This window comes from Protopterus annectens, chromosome 4.part1 (assembly GCF_019279795.1).
Source record: "Protopterus annectens isolate FY-2018-M chromosome 4.part1, PAN1.0, whole genome shotgun sequence".
In the NCBI taxonomy this organism is placed as follows: Eukaryota; Metazoa; Chordata; order Ceratodontiformes; family Protopteridae; genus Protopterus; species Protopterus annectens.
This window is the reverse complement of record NC_056734.1, coordinates 509,571,785-509,598,383: the sequence shown is the minus strand read 5'-3', so window position 1 is coordinate 509,598,383 and position 26,599 is coordinate 509,571,785. Positions and strand designations below refer to the sequence as shown.

Below are 26,599 nucleotides of genomic sequence, written 5' to 3'. Positions count from 1 at the left end.
AGCCAGTGTAATTACTCGTCTGAATTTTGACAATTTTACTTTTCTCAGTGGGACAGATCTAACAATCATGCTGTTCAGTGTGCAAATGTCTTTGAAGTCTTGCACCCTGCTCTGTTTTGTCTGTAGCTGTAATGCCATTTACGTTACTTGTTAATATTGACAAAACAGCAATTCTGACAAAAAGCAGTCAATCCCACGTATTACACACAAAATTATTTTGAATGTTTCTGGTTTGCATCTTGCATGTATGAAGTAGTGTTTGATTTTGTATAATTGCCTCATCTATAGTTGAATCCATATCACATTCCTAGACTTTCTCAGTTCAGTAAAAACACTCCAACCGAAAACTGAATGTATTAAAAAAAAAAGAAGAAAAGAATGTGCATGTTTCAGAATTGTAGCTTACCCCCTTAAATAGTAGCAATTGACTGCATCCCCAGGCAATTGCCTGTTGTGTAGCTAGGCTTAACCATGCAAACATTTGTTAGTCTGTGTTCTCCTGTACTCAGTTCTCTTCTTATTGGTATTAGTCTCCCAGGTATGAAGAACAACTTGCATGCTTTCAGTTATTCATTAACTTTTAGCCTTAAGAAAAAAATGCACAGGCTACCCTTTTGTACTGTTGTATTTCATGCATAAAGCAGAATGGCTGCTGGCAAGGGAACTACTTGCATAGCTGATAACTTCAGAGTTTGACCCTTTTTTTTTTTTACTGCTTAACAGTTTTCCTTTAAAATTTAATTGCCTTGTACGTGTTACATTTCACTCAGAATACACTGCTCAGACCTTTCATGATTAACTGCTTGCACATACCATCTCCCTTTCTTCAATTGTTTGTTAATGAGGAAAAGCAACTAGTGACTTTGCAGGTACAAGGAAAAACCCTTGTAGAATTTGCTCAGAATGCACACATCACCTTTTTTGTAACTATTTGCTTGCACCTGTTTGCTCCTAATTCCTGCAAAAAAAAAGTCTGTGGTTCAAGTCCAAGGTACTTTTTTTTTCTTTTATTTAGCTCCTGTGATATTTCTATACCACTCAAGCATTTTCCTTTGGAAGAGTAGACTAAGCTTCATTAGTAATGTCTCCGGATTTTGTCTGAGAAACAGTTTCCTTCAACTTGCTGGATCATTCTGTTGGTTACATTTCATTCCTCCTTAGCCTGTTCTGCATCCAAAAATGTCATTCTTCAGGAGAAAAATATTCTGAAGACAGCTGAATATTGCAACTTGAATCTCACTGTGTCATGTCATCATCCTCTGATTTGGGTCATCTTTGTTCTCTTCTGCCTGATGCACAGGAAATCATTTCCAGACTCATACTGGTGTCTGTTTTTCATTATCCATCTGCCACAATTTTGTCAGTAGCAGCTCCTTCCACTGGTATGTTTGTATCTTTGCTAGCATATGTCTCTGGCTGCTTTCTTTTGAACAGATTTGGAGCATGCACACAATGTGCCAAAATTCAGACTTTCTTGTGTGGTCGGTCTTCATTTTATGAACTGCTTCTTGAGAAGCTTCATGGTCAGCAAGCTTTCCTTTATTTTGCTGTATTTCTACAGTTTGTTGCTTCTATATAGATAACTTAAAGTTTCCGATTTTTCGGCCATTTATTATTTCCAAGTATATATATATATCCCTCCAATGTCTCACTTTAAAAAGTTTGAATGCTTTTGATTTGTTTTTAATTTTAAATTACTGGACGTACTAAAGCTAAAACATGAACTGCTTTTTGCTGAACAGCTGCAAGGTTCTCTTCTCTTAATTGATCTAAGAGGCGTGTCTGCTAACATCTAGGTAGAGTAATTACTAGCCAGTGAAATAATGTTGCTTAAAGTAATGACTTATACTGGATGTCAAGTAATTTCTCAGTTTTCACACCACAAGAGCTCTAATCAACTTGCTGCTCAATGTGCAAACATCTTGGAAGTTGTTTTGGGTTGGATGACCGATTGCCTCATGTTGTAGATCTAGTTACTTGTATTTGTTTTGACTGAGGGATTGGACTGAGTTGCTGAGATATTTTAAAATGGTACTTTTTTGGACTTTTTTATGATGAAACCAAATGTAACAGCATGGGTGCTTTTACTGTAGTATGGTCTATGCATGCACTATATTTAAAGAATAAAATGAAATGTGCCTACTGTAAAGTAGAGGCTGTTAAAACAAGTGATTGAGACCTCTCTCAGAATGTTGAGGATGGCTATTAACTTGAGAAATATTTGAATGCTATTGGGTGGTTGGTACATATAGCTGATGTGGTGTGGATGATTATCTTTTGAGTTCGGTATGGTGCGTAGAGTAGAAGATGTGATGTGGACTTGTTTAAGTTCTCTATTGGAGGTCCAGTGGGAGATGTGCCTGAGGTATGGAAGATAGAGAAAAATGCAGTTTTTCTCTCCTAATTTATTTGGTTAGGTTATTTTGAGCGTCTTTATTTGAAGAAGTTGATATCATGTATTGGGCAGGCAAGTTTGTAAAGTTATTTTCCAAAGTAGAATGATTAGTGATCTGATCATAAGCAGAGATTCTGTTTTAAGTCATCAGTAGCTCTATAAGTCTAGTCTATATTTTGTCTTGAGGTTAAATCACCATCCCCCTGTTTCACCCCATTTTTTCTATGTTGGGTTGGTGTGTCATGTCAACTGTCAACACAGCTCTTGATTCAGTGCCACACTCTTGCTACCTTTGGTCATACCTGACTGTCACAGGTCTTCTCTCTTGTAATACATCCCTCTCTTTATTGGATACTTTTGCTTCCGTTTGACTTCTTCCTGTTTGTCCCAAATCTTTACCATATTGTCTTGCTTTTCTGCACATGAACCAGAATCGCTGTAATCTGTTCTCTCTGACCATCTGTGCACTTGGTGCTACTTTGGCCTTTGCTCTGATGTCCTCATTTCTTCTGCCCCACAGTGTGCATCACACCATCTCTTTCAGGCACTTAATCTCCATTAACTGCTGTGCCTTTACTGCCCAGGTTACGGTACCATACAGTAGTACTGGTTGCGCCACTCTTGTACACCTTACTTTCCAGCTTCCTTGGTATTTTTCTGCTGTACACTACCCGTGACAGTCTGTGCCACTTGGCTGCAACCCCTCTGATTCTGGCTTTGGCCTCCTCATTCAGATTTCCCTTTTCCTCAGTCACCCCTCGCAGATGCTTGATGCTGTTAACCTGTTAAGTATTTTACCTTCTGTCTCAATTCTCAGTTTGATTTCCCCCTTTTGTTGCCATTACAACTGTTGTCTGTACTTAGTTTCATCCCATGTGCCTTCAGTTTTGCATTCCATTCCTCTAGCCTTTTAAGTTCTTGCTCATTCTGACTATAATGCAGCATTGTCTGCATATAGCAGTTTTTCTAGATCTGTCCCCTCGTATATTTGCTAATGTAGTCCATCACCATTATGAACAGCAGTGAGCGTAGAGCTGAACCATGATGTACAACCACTCCCACTGGGAACTACTGAAACCAAACAACTGTACTTGAGTCATTGAGTACTTGCACATAGATTGCACTAATTCTATCAGTATTGCTAGGACTTTGTACCACAACAGGACTGCCCAAATTAGCTTTCTTGAGACCTTGCCCTATGCTTTTTCCATGTATATTAATGCCCATTTGGAATCTTTCCTCATCTCTAGCTTCTAAAAGCATCTGGACTACAAACATTGGGTCTGTTATGTTGCATCCTGATCTGAATTTGGGCTGCTCATCTCCCATATTACTTTCTTCTGTTCATTTATCGGTTACCCACTCCAGAACTTTCATGCAGTGTCACAGACTTGTTGATACCTCTGTACTGCCCATAGTTGTGTGTGTCTCCTTTGTTCTTGTACATACGGTCTACAGTTGTGATGTCCCCTTTGTTATAGTACACTGACACAAGTATGCTTATTTTAGGGTATCCCTTTCTCTCCATTCTGCTATGAGTATTCTCAGGAGCCATTTCTCACCTATTTCACCCAACATCTTAATCATGTCTGCTGTGACCTCATGTGAACCTGCTGCTTTCCCCGACTTCTTTTTCCTTAGTGCAGTTCTTCAAGGGTGGTTTCCTCCTCTTTCTTTATAGGCTGTGTCATGTCTGAGGCAGTACAACTTCTTTTGGGTTGTTTTCATCCAGAAGCTGCTTTTGTGGGCTGGTGAGCAAGTGGTTACTGGCATCCCTTATGAAGGGTGACTTACTGTCTTCATTCTCTTGTTAATGGGAAACAAGATTTTTTTTTTAAATGTACAAGGCTAAAGAGATCTAGATGGATTCCCAGGGTTTGATTCTGTGAAATGATTTGCCGTATCGGTCTAGGTGTATTACACAGACTTCATATGTTGTCACTCTTACTTGGATTAAGCACCATTAAAAATTAGGTCCATTTGCTTGGAATCTGCAGAGGAATTGAAAAATATGACAGCTTTGGTTGGCCTGAGGACTGTAGGCCAAGCCTTTAATTGCCTCTTAGCTGGAGTTAGGGAGTTCTTGATTAAAGCTGAATGGGTTGTGTTGTACACAGTGATGCAGTTGAGTAAGACTGCATAGTAGTAAAGTACTAGGCATGTGCAGGTGTTGTGATGAGTAAGCAAGGCCTATATTTTTAGTGTTGGAAGCTATATACAGTGTAAGTACCATTTAGAGTTATTACTGTACTAGGGAATGTTAGAAGGACATCAGTTTGAAAATAAATTGCAGTCCTTTCTCAATGTTTCCTTCAGATATTTGTGCATAATACTGACTAGCTACTGTTTTAAGATTGTTTTGAGATCATTTGTTAAAATGTGTACAAGTTACAATCCCATCCTTTTCAATGTTTGTTAAAATATGTAATGCTGAATGAATCTTAAGGTGATTACTATACATCTCAAAAGAAAAGTATTTAACAAAGGCAAATATTAAAAATGCAAAGCTGCATTGAGGAGCAGTACAGACGATCCATCATAAAGCAGTGATGTGCTAATAATTTAGAGCATTTAGTCTTGACATATTTTGGAAGAATAGGTTGTAAGTGCTACTTTCTTCATTCATAAGGAAGATCATTTAGGGTTGCCACCTTTTCAGATGGTCAAAGTGGGACATTTTCGGAACACACCAGATTTTACAGGCCGGCACATACCCACGGTCAGTACAAAGGATAGAACTTAATTTTTTTGCATAAATAAAAGCTTATTCTTGTAGCATTTTAGTTGCTTATTCTGTTTCTTGTAACATTTAGGTATTTTAGATACAGAATTAATGATGTCCTTCAAGAAGGAACAAGAAGGTAGACAGAGTGGAAATCCTTATGAGCTATTTGTTTACCACAAGATAGACAATTAACTTTTTCAGTAATTTCTGACATCGGCTGAGGCAAGAAAAGGTCCCCAATGGGGTACTTAGCTTTTTTGATGACTTCGGTATCGAAGAATACAGGAGCTGACCGACCGGCACTTGCGAACTGCTTCTGCTTCGGGCACCGCGGCAAGAAACACTGAAGAAAATGGCATTGGCTGATGCTTATGTACTCCAGCCGCTCTGACGTCGGAGAGAAATGCGACATCAGCCAACGTCGGACCCAGACTTTGGAATCCGGCCGACCGAGGGCTGCCTGAGGCAGGACAACCCACATGTTATGACTGCAGTTGCATGTCTATCGGACATCTACATTTATGGTAGGTACAAAACTGTACTTTTTATGAAACTATTACATAAAATATATGACATAATTATGTCCTACAATCTCAGGACATTTGCCATTTTTAATATTTTTTTTGTCAGGACACCACTGCCCAAAGAGGGACTGTCCCTCACAAAGTGGGACAGGTGGTAACCCTAAGATCATTTTAGGACTGTGTATAACAAACAAGTTTTGTTAATTGCAGTGTATTGAGTTGCAGCTTGCCATGCAATAAATTAGTGTAGTGTTCTTTTTCCTTTTCTGCTTGTCAGGAATTTGTTGAATTGCATAAATATGGCAGTCATTTATGCCAGTGAAAAGTCTTAATTGCTGGTGTACTGTTTTGTTTAGTATGTTAAAACTGTTTGTGTATAACAATTTGTCAGCACTTCTCAGAACACATTCAAACAAGTATTTTGCACACAATGTATAAAGAGACACTCCTAATACGTTGTCGTATTATTGTCTTTAGATACCTGTTTGCACTACAAATCAAGAGAGACCTGACTGAGTGTAGGCTAACCTGCAGTGAAAACACTGCTACACTCATCGTTTCCCATCTTCTTCAGTGTGAGTATCTGTTAACAAGTTTGTTAGTTGGAGAAAGGTTTTCAGCAAGTTTGTGTAGATGTTTTAAGATTCAAAAGCCAAATAAGTTCCAGTACTTTGTCATTCATTAAGATCAACACAACTTTATTGAATGAGTGCACCTTTGAAGTGTGTGGCTCCATGCATAAATGTATACTTGACGTGCCAAATTTATCTTAATATACGACTCCAAATTCTGTTTGCATGTATTATAGTTAATAAAATATGTACCGTTTCCATTGTACTTCGTTAAGGTTATGTTTGATACACAAATTACATTTTAATTTTCTTGGCCAGCTGCATTGCATAACTACTATAGGATGGCAGCCATGCTGCAGAGCAAACTGCCAGTCCAAGGTAACAGCTTGCATACTGCTAAGCACTGTTTGGGCAGTGGGAGGTTAAGGTGGATATTCCCCATGTTAGTGGTACAAAGTGGAGTCTAGTGATGGTGTGCCTGATGAGAAAAATTTGTATGCAAGGTGGCAGGTGTGCCATAAAATGATGCATTTGTCATTTTTCTCCCACATAATGGTAACATCATTGACATTATTGTGCTGTCTGCTCATAGATGTCTTGCACTCTATAGACAAATGCTGCAATATAGACTTTTTTTCCATGTTGACTGTTATGCCTAAAGCCAGACACAAGTTAAGTAATAACAAAGTGAGCTGTTTTTTTAGCAGCAGCTCTGAGATGAATTATTCAGAGGTGAATAGTGAATTCCCTGGAGTCGCACATGAATTGCAATTACCACCATGCATTTGGTGAATTACTTGGGGGGGGGGGGGGGTAAGATGAAAGGGCAAGAAATGAAACTGAGAATGATTGACTCCCAGCCATTTGGGCAGATACCTTTTGGACTCTTTGGTAGTCTTTGTAGAGGTAAGCATCCTGAAGGTATAGAGCGCATCCAGTCTGTTCTGTTATAGGCAGGGGAGAATGGTTTGCACTGTGACTAGCTGGAATTGTCTCTACATTCTGATTTAGGCTGCTTTGATCTAATATGGACCAGAGATACCTCAACAACTTTAATTGAAAGGAGTCTAATAGATCCTTGGCCCACTGTGGTCAGGTAGAATGTCCTTGATGGCTAACTTATGGAGGAGATATTTAGTATTCTTTGCTGCTGTCTTTAGATGAGGTGGCTTTTCTGGAAGGGGCAGGGTATGAAGTTTTTGAAGCTAATAAGAATGGAATGACAGCCACTGGATATTATGCTCTTTACAGCATTGTCCTACTTGATGACCAGCCACTCATCTTGATGAAGAGACAGAACTTGAGCAGTTTGGTACCCCTTAAGGGGTGATGGGTTGCTTCCAGGAGAAAGGTCCCCTCAATCCCAGATTCTCCGGACTTTTTGTGCCCCTGAGCAACACCTGTTAAAGGAGTCTTCTCTACTGCGGTCACTTATCTGAAGAGAAGTCAAAAAGGGAATGCTGACATTTTCTAAACCAGAGTGTTTTGTGGACACTTTCTGATTGCTTGATAAGGCTCTTGGGGCATGGGGTGGTGGAGGGGGGTGTCATTCCCAAGTCAGAGTATTACTATTATTATTTAGAAGTTTTTGTTTAAACCTTGGGACCAGACCATGAGGCCCATTAAAGGGAGTGTTGACAAATAATGCCTTGAAGTTGTCTGTGGAACTCAGAGTTTGAGCCAGGGATGGCACCTTTGAGTAATGCCTATTCCTGCCACTTCAGCTGCTCCATTTTTTTTTTTTTTTTTTTTGAATTTGACATGGTAAACCTCTTCAGGGAGTTTCTTTGTTCTGTAGTGCCTCTTTTCAGAAGCATGCCATCTGTCAAATAATTCATTACCTTCAGGATAAAAGTGCACAAGGCATATCCTCACTTCCCATTTGATAAATCGCTAAGAATTTGTTGGGGGGAATGGATTGCTAGACTGTGACATTTCCTTTTTTAGCTGCTGCAGTAATAGAGCCACTGGACCACCTTTACTCTGATGTCTCTCTTTAGATGGGTGAAGAATTTCATTAGGGGTGTGAGGGAAGCATTTAGTAGTCTCATGCTCCTGCCATGCTCTCTGTGCCCCCAAATCCACCCTGCATTGGTGGGAGAGGACCACTCAGGAGGTGGAATGGGCAGATCTGATGGCCTTGAAGAGTACCACATCATCCATAGCAGAGGCGGAGCAGTGGGCCACGAGTTCTTTTGCTTCATTATTTCCAAAATTTCACCAAACTTGGCACCTATGGAAGTTATTGTGGAGACCCTCTGAGTCTGGTGCCAGGGAGGAGAGACTCCAATGGTTTGTTTGTACTTCTAGTCATATTTTGCAGTATTCAAAACATGAGGGGGTCCCACCGCCGGCTGACTAGTACGTCCAGCCAGTATACAAAAGTCGAAAGCTGCTGTTGGGTATGTGCGATGTCCGACACCGATCCAGTCGTACGTCGGTCATAAAGTGATGTTGGTGCAGACCAATCCTCAGAACTTTTCTACCACCAGTCAGAACATCTCCAGTCATTTGCTAGTCAGTGAAGTTGCAGATGTCCTTCAAGAATGCAACTGCAGTCATAACATATGGGTTGTCCTGCCTCAGGCAGCCCTCGGTCGGCCGGATTCCAAAGTCTGGGTCCGACGTCGGCTGATGTCGCATTTCTCTGTCAGAGCGGCTGGAGTATATAAGCATCAGCCGACGCCATTTTCTTCAGTCTTCCTTGCCGCACGGTGCCCGAAGCAGAAGCAGTTCGCAAGTGCCGGTCGGTCAGCTCCTGTATTCTTCGAATCCGAAGTCAAGTACCCCGTTGGGGACCTTTTCTTGCCTCAGCCGATGTCAGAAATTACTGAAAAAGTTAATTGTCTGTCTTGTGGTAAACAAATACCTCATAAGGATTTCCACTCTTACTGTCTTCCTTGCCTTGGCCCAGACCACGACGTCTCGGCCTGTGTCGCCTGTGCTCGCTTCAATAAGCGCACTCTCAGGTGCCGGGTGGAGTTCGCTGAAGACTTTTTCGGCGAAAAATTTGCTTATACAATGCCGTCGGAACTTCCGACATCGCAAACTCCCAAGAAACGAAAAGACCGGGACCGACATCCTCGGCCCGCGTCTACCACAGACTCCACGCCAAAACCTACCGCGAGTGCTCTGGTTCCCCCTGTGACAGTTATTCCACCGCTCCAAACCGAAGACACCGCATTACCGACTACTCCGATACCGGATACCACTCCGCCAGTTATAGATTTTTCCTCCGGATACTGAAACCGAGGAAATGCCCGAGACCATTGCTGTAAATAAGGTCACTCCTGCACGTGGAGCTGCTAGGCCTCCTATGGCCATGTCTATTAAGGCCTACACTCGTGCTAAGGTAGCCAGCAAGACCAAACAACTTGCTGCTAAAGCCTTACCTCAGCCTACTCCTGAGACACAAATCATGACTATGGCCGCAGACTTAATTTCCATGATTAGAGGTTCACAGGCCCATCCTGAGAGAGGATCCCAGCCTCCTTCTGATAAGAGGCCCCGGGTTGAACCCTCTGACCCTATCCCTTCAGATGAAGATTCTGAGGACTCTGTCCACTCCGATGGCCAGGAAGAGCTCTTCCAGACCTATGAGGACTCAGATGCAGAGGATTCCATCCCCTCGGCCTCCCCTCCTGAGGATATTTCTTTTGGGGAAGTTCTGCATACTATGAGGGAACATTTCAAGTGGCAAGGCCAGGAATATTCTGATTCCAGAAAGCGCCTTCGAACCTTCCTTAAAAAGCCCCAGCACAGGCCCTTAGCTATTCCTCCTGTGCTTGATGTTTTGGATGATCTATATTCTGACTCAAGTGTTACCCCTGATTCTCTTCCTCCTGCTCCAGCCAAGCCAGACAGATATTACAGGGTTCCAGAAACACATTCCCATTTATTCAGGGACAATGCTGTTGATTTAGAAACTATTTCTCAGGGACCTAAAGGTGTTTCAGCTTCCACCTCTAAAAATCCCTTGCCTTCCAACAGGGAAGCTAGGTCATTAGAGAGATGGGGGAAAAAGTTCTACACCTCCACTACTTTATCTATGAGAGCTCTGAATTGCCGCTTTCATATGTTACAATATCAGGATTACCTGTTAAATGATTTACAGAAAACATTGGCCTCTCCTGATCCTTTAGAAAGGAAGTCTTTGCAGGAAGCTGTACATAATTCTCAGCAAGTCAGCGATCACTTTCTGCAGTGTGGATATGATGCATTGGAAGCTTCATGTCGGGCAGCTATGATAGGGGCAGTTATTCGTAGACATGCATGGTTAAAAGAACTAACTCTACCAGATCATGTTAAGGCAAAACTCCTGGATGCACCCTTGGAAAAGAACAAGCTTTTTGGTGCTAATGCTAAAGATGTGTTAAAATCCATCGAGGAAAAAGCAAAATCAGTTCAGACGGTCAAAGATTTCCTCCAGGTTCAGCCCCCCAGATTCAGCAGGAATTGGCCTTCAAAAAACTGGTCCTTTCCTAATCCTGAAAAATTTCAAAGGGGTAAAAACAGGCGTGGCCGAGGAAGAGGCCAATACAGAGTTCCTTACAGGAGATGACAATGGCAGCCAACAAACCAAAGAAGTGACACAGAGGTCTCCCCTGCCCCACAGGCGCAATCTCAATGACTTTCCTCTACGTCCGCTGACCAAGGAGCAAATAGAAGCTCCCTTGGGCTGAAAATTATCTCTGTTTTCAGACAATTGGCACAGATTGACAAAGGACAAATGGATTTTGGACATTATAGATCAAGGTTACAGGTTCCATTTTCATACCTTACCAAGAAAACAAGGCATGCCAAACCTACCACAAAACCAGAGGGCAGAGGCTATCAAGCAAATTTCTCTGCTTGCTCAGATCAAAGCAATAGAAAGAGTTCCACAAGAACAAGGCCAGCGGTTTTACTCAAGACTGTTCCTTGTTCCAAGAAAAGAAGCTCAATGGAGACCAATACTGGATTTGTCCACATTAAACACTTTTCTCATAGTACCAAAGTTCAAAATGCTGACTCTACAGCAACTCCTTCCCATGCTGGGCAAGGGGTCTTGGCTGATTACTCTGGACCTCAAGGAGGCATACCTGCATGTCCCTATCAGACACAGCTGCAGAAGATACCTCAGATTTCTTGCAGGGCCAGAGCATTATCAATTCTCAGCATTGCCATTTGGCTTATCTACTGCGCCCAGAGTATTCACAAAATGACTGGCTTCAGTAATTGCTCATTGCAGGCTCCAGGGGATCCGTATTTACCCGTACCTGGACGACTGCCTCATACAAGCGGACGACAAATTGATGTTGACAAAAAACTTGAACTATGTCATACAATTACTTCAGGCTCTGGGATACAGTCAACTTCCAAAAGTCAAGACTTCAACCATCCCAGCAAATAACTTTCTTAGGAGCCAATCTAGACAGCCTCTCAAATGGCTTACCTGACAGAAGACAAGCAAGAGAAGTTAACTCGTTATTTCAAAGGTTTGGCAAAACTCACCCAGAGGACTGCAAGGAGATTCCTACAGGCCCTGTGTTACATGGCATCCTGCATTCTCCTGGTTCCATTAGCAAGACTACACATGAGAAAGCTTCAATGGTACCTAAAAAGCCTATGGTCTCAGCACAGCAACAACTTAGAGGCAACCATACCGCTCATTCCATGCCTACAAAAGGAATTCCTATGGTGGGCCTTGGTAAGCCAGGCAAACACAAGTATGTCATTCAAAAAACCTCAGATAACACAGACCATGACCACAGACACCTCAGACCTTGGATGGGGGGCGCACATGGAAGGCAGATGTATACAAGGACAATGGTCTCCAAAGGAAACACATCTGCATATAAACCAAAAGGAAATGCTGGCAGTCATGCATGCCATCGAGGCCTTTCAACAACAACTTCAGCAAGGCCATTTGTTGATACGGACAGACAACACCACTGTGATGTGGTATATAAACAAGCAAGGGGGCACCCATTCTTACCCCCTTTGCAGACTGACAATGAATCTTTGGGAAAAATCACTGAGCCTAAACATACAGTTGCAATCCCAGTTTGTTCCAGGCAAAGACAATGTGCTGGCGGACAGCCTAAGCAGGAATTTCATAGATCCACACGAGTGGAGGTTACATCTGAAGATCTTCACACAACTCACCTCGACATGGGGCAGGCCAGAAGTAGACCTATTTGCCTCTCACCTCAACCATCATCTACAAAAGTTCTGTTCAAGGACATACCATCCACAAGCTTGGAAAATAGATGCTCTTTCATTCAACTGGAACTTCCTAAAAATCTATGCATTCCCACCTCTGCCACTGATGACCACAGTATTACTAAAGATCAAAGCAGAGACCCAAGGGGATCCTAATAGCTCCAGACTGGCCAAGACAACACTGGTACACACTACTACGGAGCATATGTCACAACAAGAAGTGGGCCCTTCCACAATAGCCCCTACTTTTGACTCAACACAACTTCAAAACAGTGCATCCAACCCTTCAGACACTGCAGCTAACAGCCTGGGAGATCCCATGAATAACCTCAATCAATCTATCTCCAAGGAAGTTCAGCGGATATTAACAGAAGCTCGAAGACCATCCACCAGAAAGGTTTACTTGGCAAAATGGAAGAGATTCAGCATTTGGAATACCAGCAAGGGACATGATGCATCATTATTGAACATCCCACTCATCCAGGAATACTTGGCAGATATGCTACAGAATGGACTCTCATATTCTTCCATAAAGATACATGCTTCAGCTATTTCAGCTAGATATAATACCGATCCGCCTGTGTTTTCACATCCTTTGCTAAGGCAATTCCTCAGGGGAATCAAGAACATTAAGCCACCAAGAAAGGCTCCAGTGCCAGCTTGGGACCTCAACTTTGTCCTAGAAAAACTGACTCTACATCCATTTGAGCCAGCAGCTTCAGTGGACTTACAATTTCTCTCATGGAAGACAGCTTTCCTTTTGGCAATTACCTCAGCAAGAAGGGTTTCAGAACTACAGGCCCTAATGGCAATACCACCGTTCATAATCTTTCACAGAGACAGGGTCTCCTTAAGAACCAACCCTACTTTTATGCCAAGGGTGGTATCTAGGGTTTCTTTAAATCAAGCTATTCATCTGCCTGCTTTCTTCCCCAATCCTGATAACAAAGGGGAAAGACTGTTACATACCTTGGACATTCACAGACAACTTCGCTACTACCTGGACAGAACCAAGACCAGTAGGAAGTCTGATCAGCTTTTTGTAGCTTACGCCCCTGGAGTACAAGGAAAAGCAATTTCAAAACAGACCATTTCAAAATGGATTGGACATTGCATCAGATTTTGATATTCCTTCCATGGGAAGAATGTTCCAGCCAATGTCAGACCACACTCCACCAGAGCTACAGCCACCTCTACAGCATTCTTAAGAGGGGTGCCTACAAAGGACATTCTAGAAGCTGCTACATGGAGCTCCGTGCATACATTCTCCAAACACTACAATCTCCCTCTATACTCCAGATCCAGAGCAGGCTTTGCTTCGGCAGTCCTGCAGGGTTTGATTGCCACACCATCTCTTTCCTAGAGCATTCCTCCTCCCCCAGCTAAGCTATGGTATTCTACCCATATGTTATGACTGCAGTTGCATTCTTGAAGGACATAGTACAGTTTTGTACCTACCATAAATGTAGATGTCCGATAGATATGCAACTGCAGTCGGATTTTCCCTCCCTCCATACCCCTCTATGCCTTGGGTCCACTCCTATCCCTGTTTATCTTAGCTGGGGATATCTGTTATGGTGTATCTGTTTATTGCTTACTTATTTGTTTGGAATCCTGTTTGTCTTCCAGTTTGATTACAGCCTTCCTTGGAGGGCACCTGGCATCTGGGGCAAGAAACACTGAAGAAAATGGCGTCGGCTGATGCTTATATACTCCAGCCGCTCTGACGTCGGAGAGAAATGCGACATCAGCCGACGTCGGACCCAGACTTTGGAATCCGGCCGACCGAGGGCTGCCTGAGTCAGGACAACCCATATGTTATGACTGCAGTTGCATATCTATCGGACATCTACATTTATGGTAGGTACAAAACTGTACTTTTCCAATCCAGGTAAATGGTCCCTTGTTTTTTTCTCTTGTGTGCTGCTGTTGTGTTTGAGGTTACATGTCAGCTAGGAAGGGCAAGTGTCAGTGTGGAAAGCAAATTTCACATAGATTCCCACAACCTTTGTGTCTCTTGCCTAGGCCCTAACCACGACCATACCTCCTGTTCGATTTGCAAGGCCTTTGTTCCCAAGACCCTGCACAATCATCTAGCTTCCCTCAGTCTGTACTTGGCGAATCAACACCTTAAGTGCTTAGCACGTGATATGGAAGGTATGTTAGGCCCTTCAGGTGAGTCAGTTAAGGCCAAGAAATCTGTGTGCGACTTAACTGCTGCCCCACCAATTCTGGACTTCTCTCCCGAGGCTGCTGATAGTCCGGAGACAGTTTTAGAATAAGTAGGCAATTATTACAGTGATAATGGTGTGGAGACTGTGAGGGATCTTACTAGCATGTCCTTGGGTGATATGCAGGTGTCTGCTATGAATGTGCCCAGGCTCATTGTTACTGAAGGCCCATATGTGGAATTCCTCAAATCATTGTTAACAACATGTTCTGAGCAGTGTTAGTGCAGGCCGATGTCAGGTCCCTCGTCCGTCCACTGTATGGATGTCCCACAAAAGTAGCAGAAAACTAAGCATGCTTCTCCTTTTACCCAAAAACAGCCTGCAGATTGGCAAGCCTTTTCTCAAGTGCTGTTTAATGCCTTTATAGCCCTGAGACAATCTACTTGTCTCTTCTTCCTTTTCTCCTGTTTCTCCACAAAGGAGGATTTCAGTTTAGGTTTTATCTGATGAAGATGATTCGTCTGGGGATGAATCATTGGCATACTGTGCCCAGATTTCATCTCCCTTAGGATATGCTTCAAATGGCACATATTGCTTTTGGGGAAACCATTGTTAAAATGAGAGAGTTCTTTAAATGGGATTCCTCACAGTTGTCAAATTCAAAAAAGTTATGATTTTCTGCAGATGGATTCCCTTTATTCATCTACAGTTCCTCCTGTGCTACCAGCTTTTTAGATGCATTTTCAGCAGCTTCTAAGTCCCCTGATTCCCACTGTCCTGTCACTAAAAGGCCAGACAGGTTTTATAAAGTGCCAGAGGATTCCAAATTCCTGTTTCAAATGTCCTGTGCAGACCCTGCAGCTATTTGTGTCTGCTAATAAGGCTTCTAAGATGTTGTCTTCCACTTCCCTTCTCCCCTCAGACAAGGAGAGTAAAGTTAGGGAGAGGTTGGGGAACTTGGGCTTTTAGAGCCTTAAACTACCAGACCCATATGGTAACATGTTCTTTAGCCCTTCTGACACCAGTAAGCTAATCTCAGAGCTTCCAAACTCTCCTATACTAAGGCTCAGTTATCCTCCATTTTGAGCTCTTCTGTTGAAGTCGCATGCCATTCAATTAAGTATAGCTATGATATAGTGGAGGCATCTACCAGAACTGCTGCTTCAGGATCTCTTCTCAGGAGGTAGTCCTGGTTCACACTACAGCCTTTGCCAGACAACATAAAGGCTAAAATTATTGATGCATCCCTTGATGACGAGACTTTGTTCGGTGCTTCTGTTGCAGAATGTTTAAGCCCTTATAGTTTAGTACTAAGCTAATTGCCCTTGTGAGCTATTTTAAGCCTAGCCAATTATCCCTTCTGAGATTCAAACCCTGCACCTTGTGTTTGTAAGGCAAACACCTTGGCCATTAAGCCACCCTCCCAACCCCTTATAAGAAAAGGGCAAAGGGCTACAAGACCTAAAACACATTTGTGCGTTACCTGATTTCAAAGGAACTACCCCTCTAAAACCCACTTTGTAAGGAAACCTTCCAGAACTCAATCTTCCAATGGTAAAAGATACTTGGAAACAGTACTTGGCTAAGTCCTCAGCATCATCTCCTGCTGTTCAGAAGCAGCCTTTTCAGAGCAAGCCAGGTAGTTTGTGACTTCTAACCTCCTTGCAGCCAAACCCCTCTCTCCTTGTCTTTCTCTTCCTGCTTGGAAGCAGATCACCAAGGACTCTTGGGTCTTCTCAGTCATTCTTCAAAGTGCTTCATAGTGTGGAAGACCTCACCTTCCTTCAGTGGTATTCCACAACCCTGAAAAGAACAGCCGGATTACTTTCCCCAAGTCATTGTCAGGCTTCTTTCTCATGGTATCATTCAGGAGGTGCCACCTTCCCAAACAGGGAAAGGGTTTATTCCAGGATGTTCGTGATCCCCAGGAAAGATGGCCCCTTGTCACACACCTAAGCACCTTCCTTGAAGGTTCCTACCTTTTGCATACTATCCTTGAACACTCTTACTTCCCCTCCTCCTTCAAGCCTACATAGTGTCTCTGGACATAGCCTAGTATGAACCTAACCTATCTGCCCTAGGGCATTTATAAGCCTAGCCAGAGTGTTTGGCTTTCGCCACCCATTTTAAATGAATTTTGCTATGCCCTTTTTCGAGGTTAGTATACTGTGCCTCTGTCTAACAGTGACACAGAAGTGATACCCGGGGTAAACCCATCTCCCATCGGCTCATCAAGCTTCCTCTTGAAGAGAGTCGGAGGGACTCTGCCTAACCTGGACTGGGATTTTATTCCAGAGTGAAGGGAGCCTCTGGGTTATGAATCTGTCCCTCCAGCATGTCCTATTTATTTCAGTGCTGAGGTTCAAGTCTCTCGAGCGTGTAGCTCAATGGGATTTGGATTTTCTGAGGTGCAGCATGTCCATTAATTCCGGGTTGGACATGGCTTTATACGTCCGGCACAGATCGCCTCTGAGCAGGCGGTATGCCACTGAGTAGAGCTGGAGTTTCTTTAACCGGGCAGCATATGGCATCTGTTTGAGCCCTTTGATCCTCTTGGTGAGGTACTTTTGGGGTCTTTCCAGTTGCTGCAGGTGTCTGGTAAGGTACATCCCAAAAGGGGCATTGTACTCAATTATGGGCCTCATGAGGGATGAGTAAAGAGGCACGATGACCTCCCCTGATCTAGATGTGAATCCCTTCATGATTAGGTGGGCTATACAAAATATTTTTCTAACCACTTTGGCCACGTGGTTGTCAAATGAGAGATTATCAACTTGGGTCCACAGGTCCCTAATTACTACTTCCGTACTTAATGGATTACCACCTATGTGGTAATTTGTGGGCACTTTGTTTTTGCCAAAGGGGATGACTATACACTTTTTGGCGTTTAGCTTGAGGCCATGGCTCTGGCACCAGTTGTCTGTTTCTATGAGGCCCTTTTGTAGGATGCTTGTGTCGGCTGGAGAGTCTATTATGGTGCCCAGTTTGCAGTCATCTGCGAACTTGGTCAGCCACAGTCCTTCCGTGTTAGCCTGTACCTCCGAGAAATAGATACCGAACAAGAGGTCCCAGGACTGAGCCTTGTGGGACGCCACTTGTAACTGGTTTGGAGTCTGACATGGCTCCAGCAATTCTAATCATGTGGGTTCTGTCCTTGAGCCAGTTTGCAACCCATCTAGTGACACAGGGGTTTATATTTAAGCTGATGAGCTTATCTATAATGCTCGAGTGGGGTATTGTATCGAAGGCTTTTGCAAGGTCCAGGTAGGCTGCGTGGACCACCTTCCCCTCGTCAATGGCCTTGGTGACTGTTTCAAAGAAATCAACCAGGTTTAAGAGGCAGGATCTGCCCTTAAAGCCAAACTGGGTAGGATCCAGTGTCTGTAGGTCCCCAATATCTTTATTTATGAGGTCCATGATGACCCTTTCCATAGCTTTGCAGACCAGGCTAGTCAGGCTTATGGGGCGATAGTTTCCAGGATCCGTTGAGGCACCACCTTTGTGGAGAGGGACCACTGTTGCTGTATGCCACTCTTTGGGTACACATATCCTGTAGTAAGGCTGAGATTGAACAGTAGTTTTATGTTTGGGTTTAGTTCTTCTTGGAGTTCATGTAGGACGCAGCCCAGGACACCATCTGGTCCCATTGATGCTGTGTTTTTTTTGCTTTGGAGAAGACAGCTCGTACCTGAGCATCTGAGATGTCAGGGGGGCAGCACTCTGCTGGGATAGATATTTGCCCTTTTGGTGGGGAAGGGGGGGGGGGTTTGCGCTGAGCCTGTCAGCTAGGATGTTGGCAATGTCTGTGGGTTCGGTGTATTTTTTGTCATTTTGGACTAATTCTGAGCATATCGGGGAATTCCCACCCAGGTTCCTAACATAACTAAAGAAAGCATTGTGATTATCCTTAGTGTCCTGTGCAATTTTTCTCTCGAAGCTGGCCTTAGATGATTTTATGAGTGCCCGTAGTTTTTAGCTAATACTCATCAGAGATGCCTTCCCTTTTTGGGATTTTGCTCTGTCATGTACTAGCTTCCTCCTTCTATTGTATAGTTTGTTTATGGCTGGGGTCCACCAGACAGGACGCCTTACTTTGGAGGATTGGGTCTTGGTTTTATTTGGGATTGCATGATCCATGCATTCCTGAAGGTGTTCACAGAATGCTTTTATAAAGGATTCTGCGGTCTGGGCCGTATTTTCCACAGGCCCGGGGGCTTTGAAGGATTCATCAAGGATGTTTGCTTCCACATTCCTGTTCATCCTCCGTTCATGAAGCATCTTTGCTTTGCTATTGTTTCTTCACATTTTCAATTCTCCGGCTTGACTTTTTGACTGCGGCTCCAGGGATCTTCACAAAATGCTTAGCTCCTATCATACCCTTTTGCAGACTAAGGGATGTTCAGATTTTCCTGTTCCTGGCCAAATCTTCTCCAGCCTCATTCTCCAGACACTCTTCAAGAGAATCTGCTCTTCATGGTTCCTCTGCTGGAGGAACTAGGATTCACTGTCGCTATCAAAAGTCTACCCTGGTTCCTTTTCGAGACTATTTTTATAGGATGCAGAATACAAATAGGGTGTTGGCTTCCTTATCTGCCCAGAAGGTTTGTTCTCTTGATGCCTACTTGCAGGCTCTCATGCCTCTTCAGTCCCTGACTGCCAGGGAGTTTCTCTGCCTCTTGGTCTTTACGGCATCCACTGTCTCCATGCTACCTCCAGCCAAGCTGTACATGAGGAAATTCCAGTGGTACTTTGGGTCACTATGGTTTTGACACGCTTTTACATGGGAGTTTTATTCCCCTTCTTCCCTGCTTGAAAAAGGAACTGAACTGGTAGATTCAGCAGGTTACCTTGAGTCCAGGCCTACCCTTAGAACCGCCCCTTCCCACTCAAGAGCTGTTCACAGATGCTTCAGACTTGGGATGGGGAGCAACCCTGGTATCCTGGAAGGTTCAAGATGTGTGGTCTTCCTCGCAAAAGAGGAACACATACACACAGGAGATGAGGCCTACTTTTTCACTCCAAAAGTTTTCAAACCTCCTCTTCTTCCAGGTGCCCTAACGTTGTTCACAGACAGCACGACAGTCGTTTGGTATGTCAACAAGCAGGGAGAGACCAAGTCTGATCTGTGCAGACTCTCTCTCCAAGCTTAGGCGATAGCCTCTGAGTCAACTCCCCTCCAAGTAGTCTACATTCCTTCACTCAAAATGTTGTGGCAGACACTACTGAGAAGGTCCATGACAGTCCCATGAATGGCTGTTGCACATGGCTGTGTTTCTGGGCATTGTCCATCATTGGGGGTATGCCTCAGGTAGATCTCTTTGCCTTCCCTATGAACAGACAACTTACAAAATTTTGTGCCAGAGTTCCCAGTCCTCTGGCGTGGAAGGTGGACACCCTGTCTTTCTCTTGGAAGGGAATGTTTCTCTGTTTTCCCCACTTCTCCAAAAAGTCATGTTGAGCCAACAGGAGCAACCAAAACTCTTGTTCACGACTCTGTTTTGGCCAAGAGCGCATTGATTCCCCTTCAGCATTTAGCCAGAGGCAGTCATCACAAGTTACTGCACAGTGTGGACCTACTCACGCAGGGCAAGGGATCTCTAATACATCCACAGATGCCAGCCCTGAGATTGACTCTGTGGAAGATAGGATTTTGATACCTTTCAGATGCCTTTTATCTGAGGATATGCTGCAAGTTATGCAGGAGGCCAGAAAACCCAATACTAGGAATTCCTATATTTACAAATGGAAAAGGTTTTCCCATCTGGTGGATGTTCCAGTGGTTCTGTCTTACCTGTGTGAATTATTGGAGTGGATTGTTATAGTTTTCAGTAAAAGCTAATCTTTCAGCAGTCTCTGCCTGTATGCTTATGATTGCTCCTTTGGCTTTAAGGTTGGAAGTTAAACTTTACCTTGGGATTAAAGTTTGTTCTAGAGAAACTTACTTTGACGCCTTTTGAATCAGCAGTTTTCTTCTCTTCAGCAGTGCACTTGTAAAGTTGTTCTTGTGGCCATCACCTCTGCCAAGAGGGTCTCAGAACTTCAGGCACTGATGGCCTCTTCCCTTTACTGTTTTCCACAGAGATATGCCCAAGTCCTATGCCTAAGGTAGGGAATGAGTTTTCACTTAATCTGCCCACCTTTTTCCCATCTTCACAACCCTGTAGTGAGAGGATTTTACACACCTTGGATGTGCATAGGCAACTCAGATTTTATTTAGACAAAACCAAGCCTATTAGGAAATCTCGTCATGTTTTTATTTCCCGTCATCCTAGGACTCTGGGCAGGCCTGTTTCTAAGCAGACTATCTCAACTCGGATTTCCAAAACCATTTCCTTTTGCTGTATGTCTCATGGGAAAACTCTTGCTTCCCCACTAAAGGCACATTTGACTAGAGCTGTGTCCTCTTGTGTTTTCTTCAAACTTCTGAACACCACCTCCATATTAGCAGCAGTCACCTGGTCTTTACACACTTTGACAAAACATAAGTTGGATGGCATTTCCAGGTCTAGAGCTGGTTTTGCAAGAGCTATCCTGCAATGGGTTGTGGAGAGTGCTACTGCACCTCCACCCAGTAATTCTTCTCCATAAGCTTTGGGTATCTTCCCTTGTGTTATGAGTACTGCAACACATGAATAGAAGGACGTAGAATAGTTGTGTAAAATATTACCATAACCGTAGATGTTCTCTAAAACATGTTGCAATATTCTTTCCCTTCCCCAATGCTATTTGTGTGGTTCCTCACCTTTTTCAGGCTGGTGCTCTTCTTGGGGCATTCAGTTCTGAGGATTGGTGCATGCCGACATCTGCTTTATATCCAGTGTCACTTTATGACTCCTTGAAGGCTTTGGCCGAGACGTCAGAGAGTTTTACAATAAATTGTTCTTTGTGGATTCTGGCTGTTTTCCTCACTTTGACTGGCTTGGGACTGGATCTATGTGCAATGTCACATATGCTATAGTACCTTTCAAATTTTGTATACTGGCCGGACGTACAAGTCGTCCGGAGGCGGACTCCCTCATGTTATGAAAACTGCAATGTCTAGAAGAGGAGGACATGTGTATGGTTATGGTAAGATTTTACACAATTATTCTGTCTAGTCTTGCACATTCACTTCTGTGATAGATCCAGGAAGGGGAATAACTCTGCTTACATAAGAGCTCCTCATATCCCTTGTGAGGAGACTGCTTAAGACCTTGAAGTCTGCCCTGTTCTAGGGAAGGACATTAAAAAATAAAAGTCTGTAGATAGGTACCCAGGGGTGGAGCTGCAGTTGATGGAATATTTGTATTACATATACATGGACAAAGAACACCATGATTAAATTGAAGGCTGACTAGTAATTGACATTGGAGACTCCTATGTTGGTCCCATATTGGTCCAGTTAAAAGTGCATGTTGATACTAAAGATGGAGGCACTGATGCTGATGAGCCAGATGGCTCCGATATTGATATGTTAAGTGTCACTGAAGAACTGGCCAAGTAAGTGAGTGTCACTCAGTGTCATGGACTTGGAATTGAGGCATCTGCTTTGAGACACTTAAACAACCAGTGTTGTGTGAATCAGATGCATCACATTTGGTGCACGACAGGAACTGATATTACCAATGTAGGAAGCTCTGGGAAAATGTGTGCTCTGGAGCATATTTGGTACAGTACTCAAACTGGGAAAGATGCTTGCCTGGAGAAGATCATCCAACAGAATATGTTCTAGATACAGAAAAGGATTAAATGACACCCTTATCAATTTGAGCCTTTATGAAAGCCCTCATCTTTTCCCAGTTAATCTGAGGAGCACCAAAGAAACCCAACAGGCCCTGATGGAAGAGATGAAGGGAGGTTAGGTGGGGCTGAACCTAGACAGTTCCCTTCAAAGTTGAGCTACTTGACATTCCTTTGTGGAATGACCATGAATCACCGTATTCTGGGTGCAGGAAGGCCCTGGCATCAGGAATAAGGATGGCACTGTAGCAATCCGTGCAAAATGGACTTGCAGGAGACCTTTAGTGAAGGTGAATGTCGGGGTTCTTTTTTCTCCTTTGTTTTTTTAATATTAGCAGTCTCAGGAACTGAGACAGAAGGTAACTAAACTTTATGAATTAGTTTTTCTTCTCTCCTAAGGGGAGTGTGTATAGAAGCCATTGTATATGACACAGGAGGCCTACAAATGTTTTTGCCTTAGGTATGCCTTGTAGAGGTTGTGGGTATTCTAGGGTGGAGTTTTATGTCCACAGGAGCCGCAGTTTTTTTGAAGCTTTTCCTCTTTGGCTGTGGGCTACAGTTTTTACAATGTACATTTAAACAGGAAATGTTTGTTTACATAAAATGCATGTGTACATGTATGATGTGTCACATGTCTCGTGTATCAGATGAGACACTGAGGCACTGTTAAGGTTTCAAGTTTTTGTACATAAGCACATCAGGAGCTGTAACTGGAACATATATTTAAGCAAACTGACTTATTACTTAAGACATGCTCACAGGTGCATCTCCATTCATCCCTGCACTCACTCTGACTATACAAACTATCTTGCAAGTACTGAGTAACTTACATGCACATGCTCTCTAGCTACAGTGGCTGACAGTACACACAGTGATTTACATCCTTTCTTTTTGATTTGTTCAACATGCAGTAGGAGAATAAGATACTTTTAACAAGCTAGATATCATATCAATATACAACAACAAATTAAAGTCCTAGTCACTGTGCATCTTGGGAATGGGTCTGGAACAGACCTCTCAACTGTCCCTGATCTTCAGGGACGTCCCTGATTTAAATTCCAATTTTAGGTATGTCCCTTGTAATCTTTCTTAACTGGTGACTGCTGAAGAAAAGGTGGTGAATTGCCCTTAAATGATAGTAATTTAGAGTTATAGATGTTTTACATCAAAATCTATATTAATCAACATTCTCTTATTCTGCAAATGTTTCAAGTTAATATTACAAATATTTAAAAAATGTCCCCGATTGTATCTGATTTGAGGATTTGTCCCGGATTCTGTTGAGATTTGTCTCTGATCGGTTGAGAGCTATGGAAATTCTACCTGATCTGGTCACACAAAATATTTGACTGGGTTTAGCAATAGGGACGGTCTCCGGAGATTTTCTCAATTGTAACTTCAGGGGGTTAAGTAATGTTGAGCATTGCATTCAAAAATATCAGTAGCAGCCATCGACTATGGTAATTCAGGAATCTGGTTTAGCTGAAGTTGATCTTATTGGTGTGGTTTAGTACTATTGCAAATTGAACATGCTAGAGTTTCCTTCTCTGTTTTGACATAGAAGGCCAAAATACTATGCCTCTTGCCCTTTTTTTTGGTTGAATCAGTACCCGGGTGACCACTTTGCAAAATTTTTAATATAATCCTTTTGCAATGCCTAGGAATTACCACTTTGGGACCATTCATGATGATTCCATCTTCCATCATGAGCTCATTTCTGTAAGGAAAATACTTCTATATGTCCAGTGGTAAACTAGTTTGTTGTGCTAACCTTCCTTGACTGATATGTTTCAGCTTCTGGAGAATTGGGTCTGAAGCTGTATGATTTCTGAGCTCAAGATGTGATGAGGAATATGTTTTGATTTCCATGACTTCAAAGTCTGCTTTTTCATTTTCATGCTGTTCTGTTTTTTGTATGGGTACTCTAGACAACGCATCTGCAAGGTATAGATATTTGCCTTTTTGTATAGACTATACTGAAATTGTATTTCTGCAGTTTTAACATCATGCATTGTAGGCAACCTGGGATGGTATGCAATGGCTTTTTCAGAATTGTCACTTGAGGTTGGTGATTAGTCGCTAGGTTTGCCATAAATATAATCCTTGAACTTTGAACATGTAAATACTACTGCCAAAACCTCTTTTTCAATTTGTGCATACTGTATTTCATTTTGGGTTAAAGTTCTGGATGCATATACCTTCTTGAAGGCCATACTGAAGCATCACACAAGAGTTGCAGGTTTGTGGACATCATAATATCTTGATGTGGGTGGACTGGAAATTTTCTGCTTTAGAACATCAGATGCTTCTTGGTGTTACAAACAGGACCAGTTTACATTTTTTGTGTCAACTCACAGTGGTGGTGAAAGCTTAAAGGTCTGGGATGAACTTTCCTAAATAGTTGACCATACCAAGAAAACGTAAAGTTGTAACATTTTCTGGAACTAGCATCTCAAGAATTGCTGCCTGCTTAGATGGATCTGGTTGTAAGCCAGAACTGGTAAACAAATGCCCCTCAAGTAACTTCTTTCAGTTTGAATTTCCATTTTGAGGATTCAGTTTAAGATTTACTTCACGTGCACAGTCTAGAACTTTCTTGAGGTTTCTATCGTGTTCGACTTCACCATTGCCTCCTACAATAATGTCTACTATAGTAGCACACAGATAACCTGAAAAAATGTGTTCTATCACGCGTTGAAATACTTAACTGGCAAAACTGATTCCAAATTGCATTCTCTACAATATGTGTCTACCAAATGTACTGAAAGTGGTTAGCAATGAAGATTTGTGATCCAGCGACATTTGCCAAAATGAACTTTTTGCATGCAAGACTGAAAAATAGTGGCTACTTCTACTGTGACCATCAGATAATGAGGACATTTAAGTGCTTTGTTTAAATCTCTGATTAGTACATATTTGAATGTCTGAACTTTTCTTATGAGCTCCGATCATGGAGGATACCGTTAGTCCTTTTTGGAGTAAGGACACCTAAATTCACCATTTTGTCAATTTTTACTTTTAGTTTGCTCTGCATTGCTACTGGAGCCTTCCTTGCTGGTCTGACAACTGGCTTACTTAATGGCTCAACATCATTGAATATGACTGGAAGTTTGCCAAGCTTGTCAGTGAAAATATCAGCATATTTGCTAAAAATATTCTGTGTAAAGCTGTTGTAGTGGTGGTCAGACTTGTATGGTGGACCTCTTAAATGAAATCACTCCCTTTCTGAAACTGTCCTTGAGGCCTAACAGTGACTGCACATGTCTTTTGACTACTAAAACTGCAAGTCATAGCTATTCCCAGCAGAATGGTGTGCGAGAACTACTGCGCCATCAGTTTGAAATCTCTTCACCATAAGCAACTAGTTTTGTGCACTTAGCTGAATCAAGTTTCTCACCAGCCCAAGCTCTACATGTTTCCCATTAATCTGAACAGTACAAAATATTTCACTCTGCTGACTACTGATAATCTACTGTATTAACCGTTTCATCAGTCAGAGACACTATCAGTTTAGAAAATGTGCTCACAACACCTCTAATCTAATTGCTTCTTCGGGTGCTCTTACAAGTACGTGCTTTAGACTTCCAAAACCTTTTGAAATTATTGCATGTTTTACATTTATGACACTGCTGACCAAGAGCTAAGCACTTAACTTATTTAGGTTTATGACTGCCCCCACAATTATGACAGTTAACAATCAGGTTGTTTGCAGTGGCCCCATTTGGCCACACCCTTTGGTTTATATCTTTTTGCACTCAACTTTGTGTTGCAAACTATCAACATTTGCACTGGCAGACACTGCATGCAGGTTTTTCTCATTTGTAAGCAAATACATATGCTTTTCTATAAGCTCATATATTTGACAAATCTCAGTGGATTTGATCAACATTAAGTCAGTGTCTCGAGGCAAAATCTTTCTTAATGCATCAACACCACACACAAGCCTTATAACAACTTAACTTGTAAATCACCAAATCTGCATGTGTTTGCTTTATTTCTTAAGTCTAATATATGCTGCTATAGTTTCACCAGGCTTTTAATTTCTTGTAAAAAAAAAAAAAAAAAATGTGCCTTTCCATTGCAGTATTAGTTTGAGATGCACATTTCTCTAAATTTACGTTTTAAGTCCTCAGGGTCTTCCTGTGTTAAAGCCTGATCACAGTGGCGGTTCTCCCCCTCCCCTGCATATACTCCAAAAAATTTTTTTAGCTTTTTCCCTTTTTTCAGTGGCTTTTGCCCCCAAAAAAAAAAAATTGCCCCTTTTATGTCAAAACCAAAAAATCAGGTTT

At 42.5% G+C, this 26,599-nt stretch overlaps 1 protein-coding gene across 1 annotated transcript in view; it reads left to right on the top strand.

Annotated features, from left to right (window-relative positions):
- LOC122801241 (FERM, ARHGEF and pleckstrin domain-containing protein 2-like) overlaps positions 1-26,599 on the top strand; it is a 611,801-nt gene that overhangs the window by 153,974 nt on the left and 431,228 nt on the right. Inside the window, exons 5-6 of the mRNA XM_044070792.1 lie at positions 5,209-5,256; positions 6,046-6,219. Coding sequence (XP_043926727.1) covers positions 5,209-5,256; positions 6,046-6,219 — 222 coding nt within the window. The remainder of the gene's footprint in view (positions 1-5,208; positions 5,257-6,045; positions 6,220-26,599) is intronic.